The 23,548-nt window shown below is 37.8% G+C and overlaps 1 protein-coding gene across 2 annotated transcripts in view; it reads left to right on the plus strand.

The window, feature by feature from the left end:
- Window positions 1–23,548, plus strand: part of PDHX (pyruvate dehydrogenase complex component X) — a 64,569-nt gene that overhangs the window by 27,135 nt on the left and 13,886 nt on the right. For both annotated transcript variants that reach the window (XM_045825527.1, XM_045825528.1), the window contains exons 4-9: window positions 3,026–3,225; window positions 5,798–5,896; window positions 9,199–9,373; window positions 11,319–11,466; window positions 18,029–18,087; window positions 21,778–21,936. In XM_045825527.1, the coding sequence (XP_045681483.1) occupies window positions 3,026–3,225; window positions 5,798–5,896; window positions 9,199–9,373; window positions 11,319–11,466; window positions 18,029–18,087; window positions 21,778–21,936 (840 nt within the window). The remainder of the gene's footprint in view (window positions 1–3,025; window positions 3,226–5,797; window positions 5,897–9,198; window positions 9,374–11,318; window positions 11,467–18,028; window positions 18,088–21,777; window positions 21,937–23,548) is intronic.

Genomic DNA, 23,548 nt, shown 5'->3' on the forward strand with positions numbered 1-23,548 from the left:
ACACTGTATTTACCAGCACTTAGGTGGAATGAACCACCTCAGACAGTTTTCTTGTTGAGAAATATTGCTGTAGCCACTCTGTCTGTTCATTTCCTGTCCTGTATTGGTTCACCAATGGGCTTAGGTGGCCGTTTTGAGCATGTTTGCAGGTGGTTTATGTCAAGTCCGTGGAGATGTTTCTGGTAAATAGCCCCTTCGTGGAGGTCATGCCTTGGGAGAGAATTCAGCCTCTGTAGAGTATTGTGGGAAACTAGTTTGTCACAGGTCTTACTTCTGTGGTCTCATATGTTGCTGTTTACTCTCTAATACTTCCAGCCTTGCGGTCGCTGGGCCTTAAGGTATGAATGTCCAACCCTTACCAAGGGACACTCCTCTGTAGTCTAATCTTGATCCGTGTTGAGTATATTTTTGTTTTAAAACAGTAACTTGGAGTAACAGTAACTTGTTATACCAATATAATAATAATAATAATAATAATAATAATAAAAAATACCTACATTTATGCAGTGGTTACCAGATTTCTGGCACTGTTTTTTGTCTTATATCTAGCTCATTTATTTCCTCATAACGACTCTGAGTAGCGACTATTATTATTTCCATTGCAGACAAGGAAACAGTCATGGTGAAATAAAGAAACTTTACTAAGGTCACCTAACTAGTAAGTAGCAGAGCCAGCATTAAAACCAACGAAGTCTGTAGAAGAATAGGTGTGAATGCTAATACATTGAATGGCAAATTCCAGATCCAGTATTTCAGCATTAATCAGCAGTTTCAGCAGGGCAAAGTATAAAAATCCTGCATTTCATATGGAGAAATCAGAGGCACAAGAAGAGGAGAGCATTTTGGTGAAGCAGCCAGGCACCTGGGAAAAGAACTGGGCACTGTGGTGGGGTCGCGTGCATCCACCGTGCTCGCTCAGAGGGAGCAGTAACGAGGGCTCTCTTGTTTGGTTTCTAAACACGACTTGGAAGGAGCATTATTTACTCTTCTGTTACTAAGCCTTCCCCAATTTTAAATATTTGCTGACTGCAACATAAGCAAGCTAGTCTACAGGAAACTAGCACACCTCTATTTCTCAGGGAATAAAGTCAGAGAAATGATCTTAACTTCATTTAGTGATTTTAATGACTTTAAATTGAACTACAGATAGACTTTATTTTCATTTAACTTCTGCAATATATTCAAGTTGTGTGGTAGTACACACTTGGCCATTATATTTGGGTATCATTCTTCATGCTGTCATTTTTTAATGGGAAAAATGTGAGTAGTTAAAAATAAATTGTACTTAATATTTAGATATGATAAAAGTTGAAATGATACCAAATGCTCATTGCCTCCTTGTGAAGGTATCAGTTGATATGGGAATCATTTTTATGATTTATTATAGATAAAACAGTTGAGGTGTCAGTTTTAGATTTGATATAGTATCTGATTCAGATTTCAGAAATCCATTGATATTTTTTCAACACAACTTTCCTTTCAAAGAATGCTTTGCATTGGAGTGACATTCTTTGTACTTGGGTATTGATCCTGCTTCTGGTTCACCATTGATAGGAATTAATATCAAGTGGACTCTATATCGCTTAGTGTTTTTTTAATCGATTTTTTAAACATGAGCTATTATACTTCGTGGTTTTGAGTTAGCAATTGATAAGCAGGTCATTAGACATTTTTAGAAGAAGACGAAATGTTAATTGAATGATAATCTTAACCCATCTTTGTGATGTAGTGAGGACAATAAGCAGCCCAAAGAAGCAGAACTTCAGTGTGTGACAAAGCACTACACACACTGTTCTTAGGTCTTTTAGTATTTTGCACGGCTTGCGATTCCTTCAACGTCCTCTGAGTTTTACACACAGTTCCTATGTGTACTTGGCCTTACCAAAGCCGTTGTTTCGCTCCTTCTCCATCAGTCATTGGTAACTTAGAAAGACTCCTTACTCCTGGGACTTCTGTCCTGTTGCTTTAAGAGTAGTGCTCACGCTAATCAGCATCAAAATTAGCGTCACTCAGAAATGTCAGTCTCATTTTAGGAGTTTATTTATAATTACTCTATTGGTCAGCATCCTGCAGCCTGTCATTCAATTATGCATCAAATTACATCTGTAGTGAACCTTATTTAAACTAATTGAAAGGCAGTAATAGCAAATTTTAAAGGAATGACATTTTCTTTTGTTACTGAACTGATAAAATATTGTCATCTGAAGGTTCTCCAGGGACTTTTTAAAATTAAATAAGAATCGATTCTTTAAAAATGAATTAGTACTACTGAAGCACTTAAAATATGTTTATCTTAAGCTTTATCTTTAGCCTTATTTACACTTTTAAGTGGCGTTATCTGGAGGTGCGTTTGCTCAGTGGAGACACCACCACGTTTCTGGTGTCCTCATGAAAACGCCTACGGTTTTGTTGTGTCTCGGGTTTGTGAATAGGCACAGAGAGAGAGATGGAAGCTGCACTTAACATTGACCAGAGTAGTTAACCAGTTCTGTCTGTACAATGAGATGTTAGTTATTCTAGATCAAGTCTACTGAAAATATTTTCTTTAAATTAGTTTTAGTAAGTAAATAGATCCTGTTTGGGGGAATTAATCTCTTAGGAGTTCTTGGAATTCTGAAGCCATTGTATAGAAACCCTGAGAAAGATTACCAATAGCTGAGATATGTAACCACTGTCTAGTTTGGGGTTAAGAAGGAAGACAGTCATAGATATGTCTTATATATTTAAAGCCTGCCAGAAAGAGGGGAGATGTGTGTGTGTGTGTGTGTGTGTGTGTGTGTGTGTGTGTACATGTGCGTGTACATGTGCTATTTCAGGAGAGAGCATCAGTAACTGGGAGGGGGAAGTGGTAAAGGAAGGTGTAACTGTGGGAAGGTAGGAAAGGAAGGTGGTGAGTCGGGGTGGGGGGAGGAAGCAGATTTTAGCTCAAATTAAGAGATTAATGAATTGTCCAACAAAGGAATAAACTGTTTCATGAGGTCATGAGCCTTTCCATCTCTGCAGTTATTTTCTTTCTAAAATATAGGTTGAAGAAGGGTCTAAAAATATACGGCTGGGTTCACTAATTGGTTTGCTAGTTGAAGAGGGAGAAGACTGGAAACATGTTGAGATTCCCAAAGATGTAGGTCCTCCAGCAGCCGCTTCAAAACCATCAGCACCTCGCCCCTCGCCAGAACCACCAATTTCTGTCCCTGTCAAAAAGGAACACACACCAGGGAAATTGCAGTGAGTATGTTTATTTGAATGATGTATAAAAAAGAAATATGCTATGGCAACTTGTAGAGTACTTTGATCATATAATATTTAGAACATCTTTGTACATTAAGTAGAAGGTGCTGACCTTCCCTTTTTTCTCTTAGGAAACTGAGACTTAGGAATGAGTACTTTACCTTCATTTGTTCATTCAACAAACAAATAGGTATTGAATGAATGCCTGCCATGTTCCAGGTACTGGGCACGCCCTGTACATGTTCACACTGAACAGAGTGGAATTCAATATATAAAACTTCCTGTTGTGTCCCATTCATGGGTTATAATTACTGTACTATGGGTACCACTTTTAAATGTGTAATTGATCATGAAATTAGCATTTTAACATGTGTTCCTTTTCCAGCTATTTTGCATTTGAGTTTGGGAGAGATCAGAGCTTTGTTTTGTCTAGTTGTTCTGTAACAACACAGATACTTAGTAAACATCATTTTACTTTAGCTTTACATAGCTTTAATTGGTGGACTCTGAAAATTCTGACAAGTTTCACTTATTTAATATTCTCTATAATATAAATAACTTTATAGGAAAAAGTTATTTGTAGAGAAAATATCCTAAAAACCACTTTTGAACTTGAATAAAACCCTTCCATTTTTTTAGTATTTTTTTCTTTAGTTTACCATTGTCAGTTCTTGTCAGAAAAAAAAAGTGTTTTTGAAGTAGTGAGTTTTAAATTCCTGTTATCACACAGTATTTCTGACTCCATGGTCACAACTCCCTTTATTTTCTCCTTTTCACCATGAAGATCAGAAGGTAGGGGTTCCCGGGCGTCTTGTGCCTGGTGCTCTCCTCCCCTGCATGGATAACGGGTGTGCTCTCTCTGGTGCCACTCATCTTCGGAGAAACGTAGGTCTGAGGCCCCAGAGTGCGGGTTACGAACCAGCTGACTGAACCTGCTCAGCGTTGGCCCACACAGTGATTTTCTTTCTTTAAAACATTTCGAATTGGCCAGTTACTAGTCAATCTTACATAAAAATCAAAAATAATTTCAGTGAAGATTGGGTAGCACTGAGTCCGTATCAGCTAGAGCATTTTCCCAGACTCGCAGCTCGTGCACCTGCAGCGCGGAACAAAATGAAGTTGTTCCAGTTCATTTCTAAGTTACAAACTTACAGACTCAACTCCTTTGACTGGTTTTCTTTATCTGACGGTGCAGCCCTTTGTGTTCGCCACTGTGTTTTTAGGGCTCCGTGGAAGAACAGACACTCACTAGTCGTGTTACCTTTCACTGAGCCTCAGTTTCCTTGTCTATAGAATCGGCATGATTGTTTACCCCCTCTTTTACTCTTCTAGAGTGTTTGCAAATTACAAAATGATTTCATATAGATTTCATTTGCTCATGTAGAGCAAATACGTGAAAGATACAATTCAAGCACAACAAAATAAACAACCTGGTGAGAATAGGCCAAGGTCCCAAGTACACCTTTTCTCCAGAGAAGATGTGCAGATGGCCAGTAAGCACATGAAAACTGTCCAGTATCACTGAGTATTAGGGAACTGCAAATCAGAACTATAGGGAGATACTACGTCACACTCGTTAGAATATCTGTTATTTTTTTAAGAAATGCTAGACAATGACCCACGTTGACAAGGATGTAGAGAAATTAGAACTCCTATGCACTATTGGTGAGAATGTAAAATGGTACAGTTACTACCTGGGGAAACAATATGGCAGTTGTAGTTCCTCAGAAAGTTAAAAGTAGAATCACCCTATGATACAGCACTTTCTCTTCTGCATAAATACTCAAAGGAATTGTTGAAAGCAGGGACTCAGAGATACTGGACACTCGTGTTCATAAAAGCATTATTTACTGTGGCCGAAAGGTGGAAACAGCCCATGTGTCCAAAAAGTGCTATATGCATGCAATGGAATGTTATTCAGCCTTAAACGGAAGGAAATGCTGACACACACACCACCCGGATGAACTTCAAAGACGTTATACTAAGTCACATAGGCCACTCATGAAAGGACAAAGACTGTGGTTTCCACGGGCTACCTCGAGGGGCAGAGTTACAGAGACAGAGGGCAGAGGGGTGGTTGCCCAGTGTGTGGAGAGGGAGAAACGGGGAGTTCCTCTTTCCCAGCAGTTTCTGTCCAGGGAGAGGAACAGGTTCTGGAGAAGGACGGTGGTGGTGGTTGTACAACCGTGAGGTCGTACACAGTGCCACTCAGTTCTACACCTAAAATGCTTAAAATGGTAAATTGTAAGTATATTTTATCACAAAAAATGAAGGAATGTTACAGTTACTTCCTTATTTATCTGTCGTGAGCCATGTGAAAAGTAGAAACTCTCTCCTTATGAACATTTACCCTTAAAAGAATAGTTTGAAATAGTAACTAGTTAAATTTGTATGAAAATTTTGATCTAGTAAAAGAAACCAGATTAGTGCAGATTAATTTACTTGTGACTATTTTAGCTTTATTATGCTTTTATTTTTTAAATTATTAGCAAAGCTGCTGACATTTAGATATATTTGAATCAAATATGAGTGTTAATTGAGTCCTCTAACCTTCATGTTTTCTTCTTAGGTTCCGTTTAAGTCCAGCTGCCCGTAATATTCTGGCCAAACACGCACTGGACGCCAGCCAGGGCACAGCCACTGGGCCTCGGGGGGTCTTCACGAAAGAGTACGTGAGTGCTGCTTGTAATAACCAGTTTTGTTACTTATCAAGGTTGTTTTTTTCTAGAAGTATTTAAAGAAGAGCTTGTTCAGTGTTAAGATTTAAAAGAAAGTACACTGGTTTTTGTATTTTTATTTTTGTCTGTATAAAAGTGTGTTCGATGCAAGGGTGGTTTTCTGAACAATTGCAGCATTACTCAGGAATAGCTCTAAGTTGATAACTAAGCTACATCCTTAAAAATGGTTATAAATGCAGAGTAGTGGAACTTTGTATTGTTTTATATTTGTATTAAATAAACATGAACTCACATTTAAATTTCTAAAACATGGAAATAATCTTTTATTTTTTAATATACTTTATTGATTATGCTACTGCAGTTGTACCATTTTCCCCCTCTTTATTCCCCTCCACCCGGCACCCCCCACTTCCACCAGCATCCCCTCAGCCCCTTAGTTCCTGTCCATGGGTCATACATGTAAGTTCTTTGGCTTCTCCATTTCCCATACTATTCTTAACCTCCCCCTGTCTATTTTGTACCTACCATTTATGCCTCTTATCCCCTGTACCTTTTCCCCCATTTGCCCCCATCCCTGCTGATAACACTGCATGTGATCTCCATTTCTGTGATTCTGTTCCTGTTCTGGTTGTTTGCTTAGTTCGTTTTTGTTTGGGGGTATTTTTTTTTTAGGTTCAGTTGTTGCTAGTTGTGAGTTTGTTGTCATTTTACTGTTCATGTTTTTGATCATCTCTTTTGCTTAGATAAGTCCCTTTAACATTTTATATAATAACTGCTTGGTGATGATGAATTCCTTTATCTTTTATCTTACCTTGGAAGCACTTTATCTGCCCTTCCATTCTAAATGATAGCTTTGCAGGATAGAGTAATCTTGGATGGAGGTCCTTGCCCTTCTTGACTTTGAATACTTCTTTCCAGCCCCTTCTTGCCTGCAAGGTTTCTTTTGAGAAATCAGCTGACAGTCTTATGGGTCCAACTTCTTTGGGACTCTGAGCTTCCAGAATTTCCTGGAAGTCTATTTTGTTTGCCAGATTGGGGAAGGTCTTCTTCATTTTTTTTTTTTCAAATAAGTTTTCAGTTCCTTGCTGTTCTTCTTCTCCTTTGGCACTCCTATGATTCGGATGTAGGAACATTTAAAGTTGCCCCAGACTTTCATAAGCCTCTTGCATTTTTTTTGAATTCTTGATTGTTCATTCTCTTCTGGTTGAATGTTTAGTTCTTCCTTCTGGTTCAAACCATTGATTTGAGTCCCGGTTTTCTTCCCTTCACTGTTGGTCCCCTATATATTTTCTCCTTTATTTCACTTTGCATAGCATTCACTTCTTCCTCTATTTTGCAGCTGTATTCAAGCATTTCTGTGAGCATCCTGATTACCAATGTTTTGAACTCTGCATCTGATAGATTGGCTACCTGTTTGTTGCTTAGTTCTGTTTTTGGAGTTCTGATCTGCTCTTTCATTTGGGCCATATTTCTTTGTCTTGCAGTGCCTGTTACATTGTAAGGGGTGGAGCAACCCACGTCTCTGTGTTGTGACTCTGTATGTGGGGGAGGAGTAAGAGAGGGAACAATGCTGTGTGCTTGGCTCTTGGCCAGCTTTCTGTCACTTCCCCTGCTACCCACAAGCAAATTGGGCCCTCTGGTGCTGATTCCCGTGTGGGTGTTTTGTGTACATTTTAGGACCCTGTGTGGGTCTCTCCAACAGACTGTCCTTTGAGGCTGGGAGTTTCTCCCTCCACCACAACTCCCACAGGTTTTTACAGCTAGAGATTGTGAGGCTTTATTTCCCTGCGCTGAGCCCTGGGTTGTGTGGTCTGTCTTGCTCCCCAGTTGTTCCTGCCAGTTTATCTGCACCCAAATGTGGGACCACCCAGTCCTCCAGCTGACACCTTGCTGTGCGTCCTCTCCGCCCGCACTGCCCATCTCTGCCCCTCCTGCAAGTCTGAATGAATGTTTCTTCTTAACTCCTTGGTTGTTGGACTTCCATACAGTTCAGTTTTCTGGCAGTTTTGGGTTATTTTTTGTTTTTAAATTTGGTATTGTCCTTCTTTTGGTTGTGCAAGGAGACAAAGACCATGTACCCACGTCTCCATCTTGGCCAGAAGTTCAAAATATTCTTTTAAAAACAATTTTATTCTTATCTGTTTGGATTTTACACTTGTATGATCAAAGTAATTTGCAAATACAGTTGGGTCTTTTTTTGGATGTCCTTTTCCACTTTGTCTCTAATTTTAATACCACAGTCTTAATTCTTCCACATGAATTTTAAACAGTTTGTGTAGCCCCACTGGCAGGGTTTGGCAGAGGACATATGGTATTTTTATTGGGCAGAGTCACATTTTCAATTAACTTAGAACTGGCATCATTTTGATGTTGTCTTCCCTTTAAGAACGCTGATATGTCTTTTCATGTGTTTAAATTTTATGTCTTTCAAGAGTGTATGGAAATAGATGTGCCTGCTCTATGGAAACGTATTCTAGTGGGAAGACAAAGATCAGTCAGATAGGCCTATGAACTGACGGAAGGCTGCTGTGGTTGTGCCACTTTTATTTTGGCAGTCATATTAAAGTTTTCAAATTGATTTAATGTTTTAAAGCAATTTGCTTAATTCCGTTTGTCTAATTTATGAGAATTGATGACTTGACATATTTAAGAATCTAATTATATCTTTTTATAAAAGATTCCTTTGTTTTACAGAGTAATACAAAGGCAGATCTATTACTAGTTTAGTGACTTTCATTCTAAATGATGTCGTGGGTTAGGTTTATTATGTTAGGTTATGCTGGTAGCTTATTAAGCAAAGTTAGTAATGGGGTGATTTTCTCTCCCTAAACAAGCTAATTTGAACTTAACAGTTACTTAATAAATATCCTAATGAAAGTCATAGGTACAATAAACATATTTTCTGAGTGCCTTGAGAAAATTATTTCACAAGTATAAGTGTGTGATTTGATTTATGAATTGTTCATTTTCCAGATGACACCCCCCACAAAAAGACTGATTTCTTTTTTGTAAAAATAACTATTGAATATATATATACCCAATACTTTGATAACATTCTAATTGTTGTTCGGTTTTTGAAAATGTACAAATACTATAGCCATTGAACAAATAATATGAGTCAGCAGACCAGGAGACAAGATTTACCTGTCTATCTCAAATAATTTATTTTGCATTATAGCCTTGACATGTATATATTTTTGTATCTTCCCTCCACATCTCATCTCCATTTTCTAGAAGTTTTATTGTAGGTCTTAGGGCTAATCGTGGCTCTCTAATTCCCTCTTATCTCTAGGGATGCCCTCAAGCTCGTCCAGTTGAAACAGATGGGCAAGATCCCTGAATCCAGACCGACCCCGGCCCCTCCAGTAACCCCTGCTGCACCTTTGCCCTCACAGGCCACAGCCAGGCCATCTCATCCCCGGCCGATGATCCCAGCAGTGTCAACCCCTGGACAGCCTAACGCAGCGGTAATGTCATCTGAGCACATTTTTATTTTTCAGATTTCAGTGGGAGAGAAAATAAGCACTATTACTGTATTTTAGCCATCTGTTTTAGTAGCAGCTAAGAATGATAAAGACAAAACTCTCCAAATGCTCTGTGTTGCAGATTTCCTAGGACAAATCAAATTTATTCGTGCAGTGCTAACTTACAGAAGGAACATTAGAATTATGATTCAATTTAAATTTACTACAAGTTCTACAACTTCAGTACCATATATGTGCTCTATAATCACAACACTCTTCGGGTCTTTTTTCTTGGGTGTGGCACCAGTAACTGGTAGCTGACGCTAGCTCCCTTTTGTGGATGTGCTTTATTTTTTGATTAAGGAAACTGATGGTCTTCTATGAAAAACCACAGAGACCATAGCTAATCATGTTTTTCTTCCGAGGTGTATGCAGTGTAACAATCCTTTTTTGTTTTCAGATTGCTCCATTTTTCTTCTCAGCCTTACTTGCCTAGGTTTCGTGTCACTTCCTTCCCATCAGAAGAAGTGCAGGATAATCTGGTTTATTTAATGTTGCATGGGCACTTAAAAAAATAAGAAAATAAACAGACAGAGACAAACCTACACTGCTGTTTCTAATGGAGAAATATACTTCAACATAATACCTTTAAAAGAATTGAAAACAGTACAAGTTTCATAGGAAACAGATTTTTTAATATACATTAATGATTTATGAAAAAAGGGTATGTGTAATAAAATCTTATTTCTTCAAATAGTAAGTTATTCAGCCCTGGCTGGTATGGCTCAGTGGGTTGAGCCTTGGCCTGCGGAACCAAGGGGTCGCTGTTTCAATTCCCAATCAGGACACATGCCTGGGTTGCGGGCCAGGTCTCCAGTAGGGGGCGTGTGAGAGGCAACCACACATTGATGTTTCTCTCCTCTTTCTCCCTCCCTCCCTCCCTCCCTCCCTCTCTGTCTAGAAATAAATAAATAAATAAATAAATAAATAAATAAATAAATAAAATCTTTTTTTTTAAAGTTATTCAAATTAGGAAGATAAACCTTACTTTCAAATTCTTACTGTATGGAGATATATATCACTTGTCCCATTTGATCAAGTACCTTGTTAACCTAAAATATTTGATTCCAGAAGAGCCCACTTGTTAAAAAAGAAATCAACTGTACTTTCTGCCTCTTTGTATTATCCTGAGGTGATTGCAAGCCAGTCCCAGAGTGGTGTGAAGAACAAAGAAAGAATTAGATGTAATTTAAGGTCCATCATGGTTTTGTTAGAAGTTCAAAGAAGAGAATGGAAACACTACATTAAAATCACAGGAGGATTTAATTATCTCATTCACACTTTATATTTTGAATTTCTAGGAAATAAGACACTCGTGTGATTTTTTTTAAAGAAAATGACAAACCAAAATAGAAATAATTCGGTAGATTATTAAATATATTATTTTTTTCTATTGTATGCTATTTTTACAAATAAGAATTGTTTTTAGTTAATTTGTTCACATGTTGGCTGCTTTGAGTGTTATTAAAAAATGAAAAATGATGTTTATAACAAAAGCTGGTTTTAGGTGGCATCTCTGGAGTGTGTGTGTGTGTGTGCACGCACACTCATCCATGGGGAATTATTCATGATTTGTTAGATTTCTTTTAATAATCTTAAACATAGTGTGACATAAGAAGCCCCATTTACAACTGAAACTGGAATTTTTCCACTTTTCTCTACAGTCATATGCTGTGAAGTTTTTTCTACAGTTTTATACTGTAACAGTAAAACTCCTCAGATTTCTTACATTGTCTCTTATACTAAGAATTTTAATAGTACTTTTTCTATATTAATCTTTAATTATTAATTATTATCCTAAGTAACTGAGACCTGGTTTCCATTATGAAGTTTGTTTTTTTCCCCCTTCCTTTTATGGTTTAATGGACAGATTGCTATTTTTCTGCAGGGCACCTTTACTGAGATCCCGGCCAGCAACATTCGAAGAGTTATTGCCAAGAGGTTAACTGAATCTAAAAATACTATACCTCATGCGTATGCTACTGCTGACTGTGACGTCGGAGCCGTTTTAAAAGCTAGACAGAAACTGGTCAAAGGTTAGTAAACTGAATTTACTTAATGCAATACACATGCTAATGATCACGAAATCCTTTATAAAATGCACGTTGTGTAGCTTTTTATTTCAGTTTTATCATCTGGGCATGTTTTAGTGCTAGAGAAAAGAATTGGTTTTCTTATAAGAAGTAAATTGGCCCCATAGTATTATAAATACTACTTTTCATCCTTTTGGTATGAATAAATCATACTTCTCGGTGTGCTACGTATGTGAACAAAGCAGTCCTTAACATCTTAGAAAGTACAAAATCCAAAACTGGTTTAAGAATGTTTTAGATTATAAATATGTCTTAGATACCATTCTTCTTGATACAAGTTTTAATTTTTTAACAACTTCCTCAGAACGCATTTTAGGTTATTAAAATTGAAATGTTTCTCCCAAAAATGACTTAAAATTAAGGTTGCTGACAAACATAAGAATTTTTAGCATAAACTGATACATCATTACTTTCCAATGTATATGGCTTTTATTTCATTTTCTTGCCTTACTGCGCTGTCCAGGGCCTCTGTTACAGTGATGAATGTGGGTGGTAAAAGCAGACGTTCTTGCCTCGTTTTTGACCTTGGAAGAAAAAGCATTTAGTGTCTAGTGTTATCTGTAGGTTTTTGTAATTTCTTTTTTCAGGCTGAAGAAATTCACAGTTGGATGGGTGTTGGATTTTGTCAAATGCTTTTTGTGTATCTTTCGAGATAATCTTTCCTTTTCCTGTCTGTTAATATGGTGAATTTTATTGGTTGATTCCCAAGTAGTGAAGTTGTTTTGTTTATATGAGTGATTGCTTGTAATGAGTGAATAAAACTCATTTGATCATTAATTTTCTCATAATTGCTTGATTCCATTTTCTAAAACTGTCTGAGAATCTTTACACTTGTGTGCACGAGAAATTCTGACCTGTAGTTTTCTTCTATTGAGATGCTTTCGGGAGGCCAGGGCGGGGGTTGTTATCAGGTCTAACAGAATGAGCTGGGAAATTTTTTTCCCTCCATTATTTTCTGGAAGAGTTTGAGTAGAATTGGTTTTATTTCTAAATGTTTGGTAGAATTTACCAGTAGGGCTATTTAGGCCTGTGATTTTCTTAATGAGAGGATTTTTAACTCAAATTTATTTTTTTAAATAGATGTGAGTTATCTATTTCTTCCTCTTTTTTTTTTTAATTTCTTCTTGAATCAACTTTGGTAGTTTGAATCATCCAAAGAATTTGTTTATGTCGTCTGAGTTACTGATCTATTGGTATAAAGCCATTCGGTACCTTATTATACTCTAACATCCATGTAATCTGCAGCCATGTCTCCATTTTCAACATGAGTAGTTCGTGCCTTCTTTCTAGAGCATGCTGGCTAGAGGTGCATCCATTATAGTGATCTCTTCAAAGAGCCAGCATTTGATTTCATTTTATTGTTTCTGTAATTTTGTTTTTATTGATTTATGCTCTGATCTTGATTTTCTTCTATTTGTTTTGGTTTAATTTCTTTCCCTTTTTATAATTTCTTAAGGTGAAAACTGAGATCAATATAAGCAACTTTATTCCTAACAGAAGCATAGAATGCTTTTAGGTTCTCTGTGAGCAATGCTTAACTGTATCACACAGGTTCTGGTGTTTTTATTTTCACTTTTCATTTAATTCAAGATACTTTCTAATTTCACTTGTGATTTCTTATTTGATCCATGAATTATTTAGACATGTCTGTTTGGTTTCCAAATATCTGGGGACTTTTCTGTTATTTTTTTTTTTTTTATGATCTCTAGTTTAACTCCATTGTGTTTGGAGAATACACTTTGTATGATTTAAGTCTTAAATGTGTTGAGATTTATTTTGTACATAATAGGGTCAAGCTTGTTGAATGTTTCATGAGCATTTGGGAAGAATGTATGTTCTGCTTTTGTTTTGGGAAGTGTTCTATAAATGACAGTTGAAGAGTTCACAATACTTGGGCAAAAGTCAGTTTACAATTGTGAGCATACAAAGCTCAGAGTTTATTCTTGTATTATTATAATCATAACCTGCATGCCTTTTTCCATATGAACTGTAAGCCTACTTTTGCCCACCCTTGTATAATTTTTTAACTTGTCACAAACTGCCTTCAAATTTTAACTACAGCACTTCACGTATAACACGTTGTTTGTGGGTAGTTTTTATCGCTTGCTCTACTACCAGTCAACGTAAAACGTATAAATACATTTCCCGCATACAATGTGATAATACAAGAAACTTACAGTTTCACTATGTTTCCTTCCTCTTGTCCTGTATGCTATTATTTTCATGTTTTACTTTTGCATCTGATGTAAGCCCCAGAATATGTGCATGGTGTATTTTACTTTACCAAACCAATCTAGTTTCATTTTCTGACACTTCCCTCCGCTGTGTTAAGTCTGTGAAGCTTAAACAAGCAATCCTTTAACTTCGATATTGCATGGTCTCCCCCTGCATCTCCATTTGAATGTCTTTATGGTCTGCATCTCTCCGCTGATGCTCCCCACCTGTTGGTGCTCCTTGTGCTGTGCTCTGGCTTACACTTTCCCGTGCCCTGGCAGCAGTTAATCACGACTGTGCTCGCCTTTCCTCAGAGGGGATATCACCCTTCGCCGTTCAGTTCACCTGTCTGCTCCGTAACCTCAGCTCCCTAGTGAGCTCAGCAAGTTCTGATTTTGTAGTTGATCCCACATTTGCTCCTCTCCGGTTAGGATGGGGCAACTTTCTCTTGCTGCATTCTACGTCCCGAGTGAAAAGAGGAGTGATAAACCAGTTTAGATACGGACTTTCAAGATTGCATATGAAGATAACCTAATAACTTTTAAAAGTTCAAGGAACCAACTGGGAAGTTATTTCAGAGAAAGTGATTAATATTCAAAAAGTTAACCCTGGAAACTTCCCTTGTAGGTCTGAAATCATACTTGTTTAGTTATGATATAGAGGTTATTATGAGAATAATTTTCTTGGCTCGCTCCTTTAATGTGACAGAAAGCAGTAGTCCATCAGGAGCGCTGTAGATTAGTGTGTAGGATCTTTCCGTGAGACTTTGTATGTCCTTGCAGTGAGCAGTTCTGTGGTCAGTCCTCAAAGAGCCCACGTTACTACTCTTATTTTAGATAAGGTTATAGCATATAATATTCTGTAAACATGTTCCACCCTTTCTTTTGTAACTGTGCAAACGAGTGTCCACTACCCCCCCACAAACTGTTTTCTACTCTCTTCTTTTCAACAAATGTCACTGACAGTCTCCTTTCGTATGTTTGAAAATTGCCATATAGTAATGAGTTACAATAAAGGAACTTGAAAAAATGTCCTTTGCACATGTTCAATTTGAGATGCCTATTAGGTAGGTGGAAATACCATGTGAAAAATTGGATGTATAAGTCTGAAGCTCCAAATACGTCAAGATTAGAGGTGGAATTTGGAGGAAGCATCACGTAAGTGGTATCAAAATCATGGAGCTGAAAGTTCTCACCTGGAGACGTGCATGCCAGCCTTCCGAGGAAGAACCTGAAAGTGAGTGAGCGACACGGAGTGGAAGGAAACCAGAAGAGCAGAGTGACAAGGAAGCCAGTAAGAGAAAGTAGATGGGAAAAGTGTCCAACCAAAGAATACGAAGTGTTAGAGAGCGTTTGGGCAGAGACTTGTAGGTGAGGACTGTGGACTTCGGTGGTAGCTGGTCTGGGAAGTCTTCGCCGTGGGCACCTGCGGATGGTAGATGGAGTGAGAAGGAAGCTGAGGGAGCCGTGGAAGGGAAATATAGTGAATTCATGGAAGATTATGTCTGTATATCTGAATTTGTACAGACCATGACTTTTATATGGTTTATCATTAAAAGTCTGAGCACTGGAGATAGTTTATGTTTCTATTCCTAAAGGGTTTTTAGAGAAACAGAAAATGTGTGTGTTTCTGGAAATCTGGATTGGAAGAGCTGTGAATTAAACACGCAGCTGACAGTTGCCATGGCAGTGTGACAATATTTATGGTAACTCATCTGGTCTCTCTCTGAAGCCTTCAGCGTGCCTTTGGAGTGCGCCGTCGTTCACACAGAATTCCAGGAGACTGTAATCAAGGATTTGTGATTCCTGCCGAGTGCCATTGACTACATCTTGATCTTAAAGCTTCTTCTGGAAGCTCTTGCAATAAAGAACCAAGTATAGTTTACATTTGCCAACACTTTCACATCCACGGGGAAAAGCAAAAGTATAAATCAAATGCTGTAGTTATATCAGCTCTGTGGGAAGGGAGAGGACCTCAGCTTTATCTTAAAATCATTATGTGTACTGCATTGAAATTAATGCAGATGGATTCACCGTAAAACTAGACAGAAAACCTCATTTCTGGTTATTACTCTAGGGCCTACACCAGCATTGCCTCATCTTTGGCATTTGCTCTGTCCTCTTTTGTTAAGTTAAAAAGCAGATCTTATTTAATGCAGTGGTCTAAAATTTTTGTCATATACCCAGTTAGTAAAAAGAAATTTTTAAATCCATCCCACATATATATTTGTTTTTTTGAAGTGACTATGTGTACCACGCCTCTAATATAATCAGTATGTTATAAAGCACACGCAGAATGAGGACATTTGAAAAGGATGAGAAAACAGTGAATCATCTCGTAAACGTCCTGTTTATATACATCCCAGAGAAATCATTTGTCTTCAGAAGCATAGGAATTGGTTCTTTTCTTTCCGCTTGAGGGTATAATATATCCTTCAAGTTATTACGTATGACATCTGAGATATTTAAAGAATTATAATCAAGGCCCAAAAGTAATTTTTTTCATTATATTTGATTATGCTATTAGAGTTGCCCTGGTTTTTTTTCCTCTTTGTCCCTCTCCACCCAGCACCACCCACTCCCTCAGGCAATTCCCTCCACCATTGTTCACGTCCAGGGGTCACACATATAAGTTCTTTGGCTACTCCGTTTCCTGCACTATACTTTACATACCAAAGGCTATTCTGTAACTACCTATTAGTACTTCTTAATCCCCTCACCTCTCACCCATTCTCCCCACTCCCTTCCATCTGGCAACCATCAAAATGCTCTCTGTATCCATGATTCTCTTTCTCTGTTCTTCATGATTGCTTAGCTTGTTTTTGGATTCAGCTGTTGATAGATATGTATTTTTACCATTTTATTATTCATAGTTTTGGGCTTCTTTTTCTTAAATAAGTCCCTTTAACATTTCATATGATGGTTTGGTGATGATGTACTCCTTAGCTTTTTCTTGTCTGGGAAACTCTATCTGCCCTCCTATTCTAAATGATAGCTTTGCTGGGTAAACCAATCTTGCTGTAGGCCCCTGCTTTTCATGATTTTAAATATATTTTGTCAATCCCTTCTAGCCTACAAAGTATCTTTTGAGAAATCAGTTGACAGCCTTATGGGAACTCCCCTGTAGGTAACTAACTTCTTTTTTCTTGCTGCTTTTAAGGTTCTCTCTTTATCTTTAACCTTTGGCATTTTAATTATGATATATCTTGGAGTGGGCCTCTTAGCATCCATCTTGTTTGGGACTCTCTGTGCTTCCTGGACTTGCATGCCTATTTCCTTCCCCAAATTAGGGAAGTTTTCTTTCATTATTTTTTTCAAATACATTTCCAATTTCTTTCTCTTTCTCTTCTCCTTCTGGTACCCCTGCAATTCGAGTATTGGACCTTTTAAAGTTGTTCCAGACGCTGCTTATACTATCCTCATTTTTTTTGGATTCTTTTTTCTTCTTGTCTGATTGTTTTTTGCTTTTTTAAAAAATAAATTTATTTTGCTTTTTAAAATATTTTATTTATTTATTTTTAGAGAGGAAGGGAGGGAGAAAAACATCAATGTGTGGTTGCCTCTTGCACACCCCCCAATGAGGACTGGGCCTGCAACTCAGGCATGTGCCCTGACTGGGGATTGATCTGGCTACCCTTTGGTTCACAGGCCAGCACTCAGTCTGCTGAGCCACACCAGCCAGGACTGTTTTTTGCTTTCTTACGTTCCATTTCATTGATTTGATTCTTGGCTTCATCCACCCTACTATTGTTTTCCTGTATATTGTTCTTTATTTCATCAGTGTATCCTTCATTTCTAACTGGATCTTTTTTATGCTGTTGAGGTCCTCACTAGGTTCCTTGAGCATCCTTAAGGAACCAGTGTTTTGAACTCTATCCAACAGATTGCTTATTTCCATTTCATTTAGCTCTTTTTCTGGAGTTTTGATCTGTTCTTTCATTTGGGCCATGTTTCTAAAATAAAGAAGTGATGGCTCTTCTTTATTTTAGTTGTATTTGTGACGTGGTTGTGCAAAGAGGCAAGCCATGTGTGCCTATGCCATCGTCTTGGCCAGAAGTCCAAGAGTAAACTTTTATGTACATAGTTAATACTGTTTGTCAAGGGCCTCATAACAGCACAAGTTTTTCTGATCAGCAGAACGTTGTTGAATAAGCAAACCAATAAATAAAAACCTGTAATGTTTTTTATCAGTGTTTGTCAGTGTAGTCTGTAATTTACAAGTTTGAAATCATGATGGTCAATGGTAAAGTTTATTATGAGCAATAATTTTAACATGCCTGTTTTTCTTTCAGATGACATTAAAGTCTCAGTAAATGATTTTATCATCAAGGCAGCAGCTGTTACCCTTAAAGTAAGTAGCAAACCCCAATAATTTTGGCTCCTCAAGTAGATTCATATCTTTGATTTTTTTTTTAAATCCTCATCTGAGGACATGTTTATTGATATCAGAGAGAGAGAGAGAGGAGGGGAGGAGACAGAGAGGAAAACATTGATGTGAGAGAGAAACATCAATTGGCTGCCTTTCGTATGTGCCCTGACCAGGAATCGAACCCACACAGCCCTTTGGTGTATGGGACAGTACTCCAACCAACTGAGCCAGCCAGCTGTGGTGCATTATTAAACTTTTATATAATAAATGGAACTCTTTTTTTTTTTTAAGGCACAAACATTTTATAATTTTATTGCTAAAATCATTCTATCATTTAATCTTCCTTAGTTTTACAGATGAAGAAACTGAGAATCAGAAGGGCTTACAACTAATTAGTCAGAGCAGAATAAAGACCACTTATTCAACATATCCTAATTGATCCCCTATCTTGTGTTAAAAACATGCCAGGCATTGGAAATGTTGTAGTGAACAAAAGCCTACGTATTTTCTGCTGCTCTCGTGGGGCTTAAGTTCTACTTGGGAGAGACAAACACTGTCCTCATAGTGTGAAAGTGCAGAGGTGAGAAGGAAAGCAAGGTACGGGAACAGAATAGCTAGGGGTGTTATTTTCAAAAGGGAGGCCTCTCTGGCAAGGCGATCATGAGACAAGGCCTGCAAAAAGAGAGGACTGGGCCAAGTAGACATGTGCTAGAAGATTATTATTCCAGGGAACGCAAACGCAGAGGCTGTGAGGAGTGGATTGTGTCATTCAAAGACATGGCACTGCGGCTAAATGTGCCTACAGAGGAGTCAGCAAGAGCAGAGGGTAGGAGATGAGATTAAAAAAATTTACAGGAGGATGGAGTTGAGGGCAACCCATAGTACATGAGGCCTTGGTGGCCACGGTAAGAACCAGGGATTTTATTATGAATGAGGAGCACGTCTTTGGAAGGTTTTGAGCAAAGGACTGACATGACCCGACGCACATTTTAAGCAGAAAAAGGAGAGACTGCTGTGGTTGCCGTGTGGAGTGCAGCCTGTGTAGAGGCAAGGTGGGGGCGGTGAGTGCTCCTAGGAGGCTGTCGAAGGTGACAGTTTTCAAAAGTAGAGCCAGCAGGATTAGATGATGGATTGGATGTGGGGTGTGAGGAAAAGAGGGGTGAGGATTTTGGCCCAGACACAAGAGGCATGGCGTTTCCCATGTACTAAGGTTGGGAAGACGGGAGAGGAGCCAGTTTGAGGCAGGAATCTGGAGTTTGGCTCTGGACGTGCATTAAGTTTGAGAAGCCTCATGGAGCCCCAGTGGAGGTGGCTGGAGGGCAGGCGGCTGACTGGAGATGTTCATCTACAGCCCAGGCTCCTGGCTCGCTGCTCGGCACCGCTTTCTGTCATGCCTTCGTGTGAACGGGGCTGCTCCTCCATGTAACTGCTCAGTAGTTGCTGCATTTAAAGTACATTTATAAAGAATTTATTTTATTTATTGAACAGTTAAATAATAGCGAATTTAAAGGCATGCCTCTTCACCTGCTCATATCTAAATGTTCATAAGTCTTTTGTTTATGACCAAATGTTTTGAATTACAGTAATAATTTTCTAATGATGAGTTATTCTTGCCCTCCTTAAGTGGACATTAGCTATTTGTCAATATTTTATTTCATCATTTTGTATCAGGAACCATAGTAATTTTAATTTTAATTTTCTCCTAACTCTTTTAGGATTTTCTTTTTTTTTTTTTAAATCAGTGGCTGCATCAAAATGAATTTAGTTACTTTTTTCCTTTCTTTCTTCATGAATGTTTCAATATTGTAAAGATCTTTATTTCTTGAAGTTTTGTAGAATTCACCAGTAAAAATATCTGAGTTCTACATTGAGAAGGGAGCATTGGCGACTTTCTCATTTTTTCCCCAAATTATTGAGCTGTTTAATTTTCAGTTTTCTTTAAGTCTGGAAACTTATATATTCCAAGAAAATCATTTACTTCATCTAGATTCCCAAACTTATTAGCCTAGAGTCGTTTAAATTTGCTTCTTATAATTATGTCAGTGTCCTCAGTGCCTGGGGGTGTTCTGAACTCTGTCTCGCTTTTATTGCGTGTTTGTATTCTCACTCCTCTTATACTGTTTCATTATATATTCCTTCATTTCCTTAGGTTTATTTTGGTTAGAGGGTTTTTGTTTTTTTTAGAAAACTTGAATGTTTAATTAATTGTAATTATATTTTATTAATAAGATTATTTGGGTTATAAATTTTCCTTTGAGTATAACTTAGGTTATATCTCATAGATTTTTGTTACATTGTTTTAATTAAATTTATTTTCCAGGTATTCTTCATTTGTGAGGGGTTTTTTTTTTCTCTTTCATTTTTCCATTATCGCTAAAGAATTTAAAATCTTCTAAGAGATTGGGACATCATTGTTCATTATTTTGACATAACGGGATTGTCGAATGAGTGAGCTGAACCCTGAAAGACGGGGAAGTGAAACGAGCAATTGAAAAGAGAGGCAGTGGAAGTGAGCATAGTGTGGCAGCAGGAGGCCCCAGTGGGGTGGGGAGTTCGCTGTCGGGGGCTGGTCAGAGCTAAAATTGGGTAAGTAGGTGAAATCCTCCTCTTGGCGGATGGCTGTGTTCCATTACATGTGGAGAGGCATGGGTCTCACTCAGTAGAAAGCAAAGAATCTGGAGAAGAGAAGTTTGTTTTTGATACCTATTTTTTGAACATCATATTCTGCCATGATATTTGACAGTATTATCATTGCACATTATTTCCAGGCATTTAATCATTTCGTCTGGTATAGGGCATGTATAGGGCATATAATATGTCAATGACTCTGGAAAAACTCTCTTAAATACAGAAGTCATTTATTAATGGCTTGCTGATATTCCCCAGGGCCGCGCTAGGAAGTCAGGCTTCCTTCACGCCCCAGGAGTAATGTGGATGAATGTCACTGCCCTCTTCCCTCCTCTCTTTCTTCTCAAGGTCATTTGGTCAAATGCTGAGGCAGGAAGTAGAGCAAATGTCAATTCCCATGTTTTGCCGTGTGTAAGGTGCTCCTGTGTATAATGCACACCCATGTTTTTGGCCCAAACTTTCAGGCAAAAAATCTTTTGTTTTAATTTTTTAATTCAATTATTTATTTACTTATATTTAGATATTTGATTTTTGTATTACAAAGGAATTTTAGCATTTTAGAATTTTAGCATTTTAGCATTTTTTTTAATGTATTATGGTACAAGAAATTTTATGTAACAAATGCACAAGAACAGATAACAAGGTATTTCAGGTATTATTCACGTATAGCACTCATCCTTATTTTTCCGTCAAAAATTTAGGCAAAAAAGTGTGCATTATCCACAGCAAAATACAGTACTTTTTAGCAATCAGGGTTAACAAAGGAAGCCTTTTTTTTACCGTGATACAAAGAGACGAAAACATGGACATCATCAGAACTTCCTCAAGCTTGCTTCAAAAAGATAGTATGCTGAATTGTTCATCCCAAACGTAAAAGACATTAACACAGAGATCCAATCCATTTTTTACACGGAATTTTTATTTCCTTCTGTCTAGTTATATTCACTTTCAGATAAGCATAATAGGGTCAGTTATTTTTCTGTGATCACTTTGGTCTAAAGCCGCTTCGTTAGTAGCATGTTTTTCTCTGTTTCCGTTTTCTAGCAAATGCCAAGTGTCAATGTCAGCTGGGATGGAGACGGCCCGAAGCAGCTGCCCTTCATCGACATTTCGGTGGCTGTGGCCACAGATAAAGGTCTGATTACACCGATCATAAAGGATGCTGCGGCTAAGGGCATACAGGAGATCGCCGACTCTGTGAAGGTACGCCTTAAGAAACACTTTCAAAAGGTTGGAATTTACTTTCCAAGTGAGTCTTAGCATGACCTGGTCACTTTATGGTTGATATGATATGCATGTATCTGTATATAATTATATATTTATATATACAGTTACGTATGTGCGTACATATGTGTGGATGCATTTCAAATGATTGTCATTTGTATATATGGAATTTTAAGTTTTTATCGAGGCACGACCCAGTTTAAGAACATTTAACATTTAAAATTTCAGAAATAACATACAGATCAATTACGGTCAACTGCGTTCACTTGAATGAATGAATGCTTTACTTACTGAAGTCTAGAATTCAACTTCAAGGATGGTATTTTAGATCATTAAAGTTGAAACTATATTTCTTTAAAGTGGTAGTAAGTAGACTTCGCTGTTAACATCATTTTATTGTTTAAAGTTTATTCATTTCCTTTCTGGACTTGAGACCACTAAACGTACTTAGTATTCCAAAAACAAAAATATTGTATTTTTCCTAGGTTTCTTTAAAAGCAGTTTTGTAGCTCTAATACAGAAGAGTCTGATTTGAACAAAAATACCACATGGAATAAGCAGGAATACGGGCAGTAGGTCAGCTTTGACGGCCTGTGTGGTTTTTGGTCAGAAATATCATAGTGTTAGCATTGCCAATTTCAGATCCATTTAGATAAGCGATTCTTTTTTCACTTACCGAGGACCAGTTGTATGGGTAGTGGTAGAACAAGATGTAAGGGGGGTTAAAAAGTAGAAGATAAGATTTCTTTGGGGAGCTGGCAGTATGCAGATGTGTAGACCTACTTGCCCAAAATAAATAAGTAGATGCAAGGCCATCTAGTTTAAAAAGCATACTTTTGGAATCTTAGAGATAGATATAATTAAAGGTGACCTTAGTAGAATTGTCATTTTGAAGCCATTCTTCAAAAGAAGAATGTTTTTCAAAAGATTTGCAAAGTGTGTATTTAGAGATAAAAAATTCAACTGTATTTTGTACTTGAGAGGTGGTATGAATTTGGCCAATTTAAAGGTCAAAGTAATAGCGGTTGGTTTACTAGGACATTGTGTGCCTTATATTCATAAAGGGTTTTCAACAGCAGTGAGATTATGTGTATTTTAGTCTTTTTGTGAAAGTCAAATGTAATTGAATTTAACTGTGGAGTTAGAATTTTCTTACCTTTATATAAATTTAATTAAAAAAAATTAAAAATGATGGGAAGGTTTCTTTGATTCTGACTAATTTACCAATTTTACTGCTGTGATAAATAGTTCTTGAAGTAGCCATATCAGCATTCCCTCTCCCTTCCATCCTGAAAGACCGGAAGTTGGGGCGGTATGGAAGCGGTCCCAGCGGCCTCCCTGCCGTGGGAAGGACAGCGCTAACCCCTTAGGATGTTCCGGGACCCCTGGTAGTCCTTGGTGTCCCCTGTAATTCCCAGCAACTCCAAGGTTGCCGTGCTCTGGCTACTCGTCTGTACTTATTCTACCTGCTTCTCTCTCCTACCCTGCTGTCTGCGATCAACACTCCACTCTCTTGTTCTTAGGATACACCAGACACTAGGCTTAGCGTTTCATATCATCCTATTGGCCCAATATTATAGTTGGAACCTAA

The sequence above is a fragment of the Phyllostomus hastatus genome, unplaced genomic scaffold, assembly GCF_019186645.2.
Source record: "Phyllostomus hastatus isolate PE091 unplaced genomic scaffold, TTU_PhHast_1.1 phas_scaffold_585, whole genome shotgun sequence".
In the NCBI taxonomy this organism is placed as follows: domain Eukaryota; kingdom Metazoa; phylum Chordata; class Mammalia; order Chiroptera; family Phyllostomidae; genus Phyllostomus; species Phyllostomus hastatus.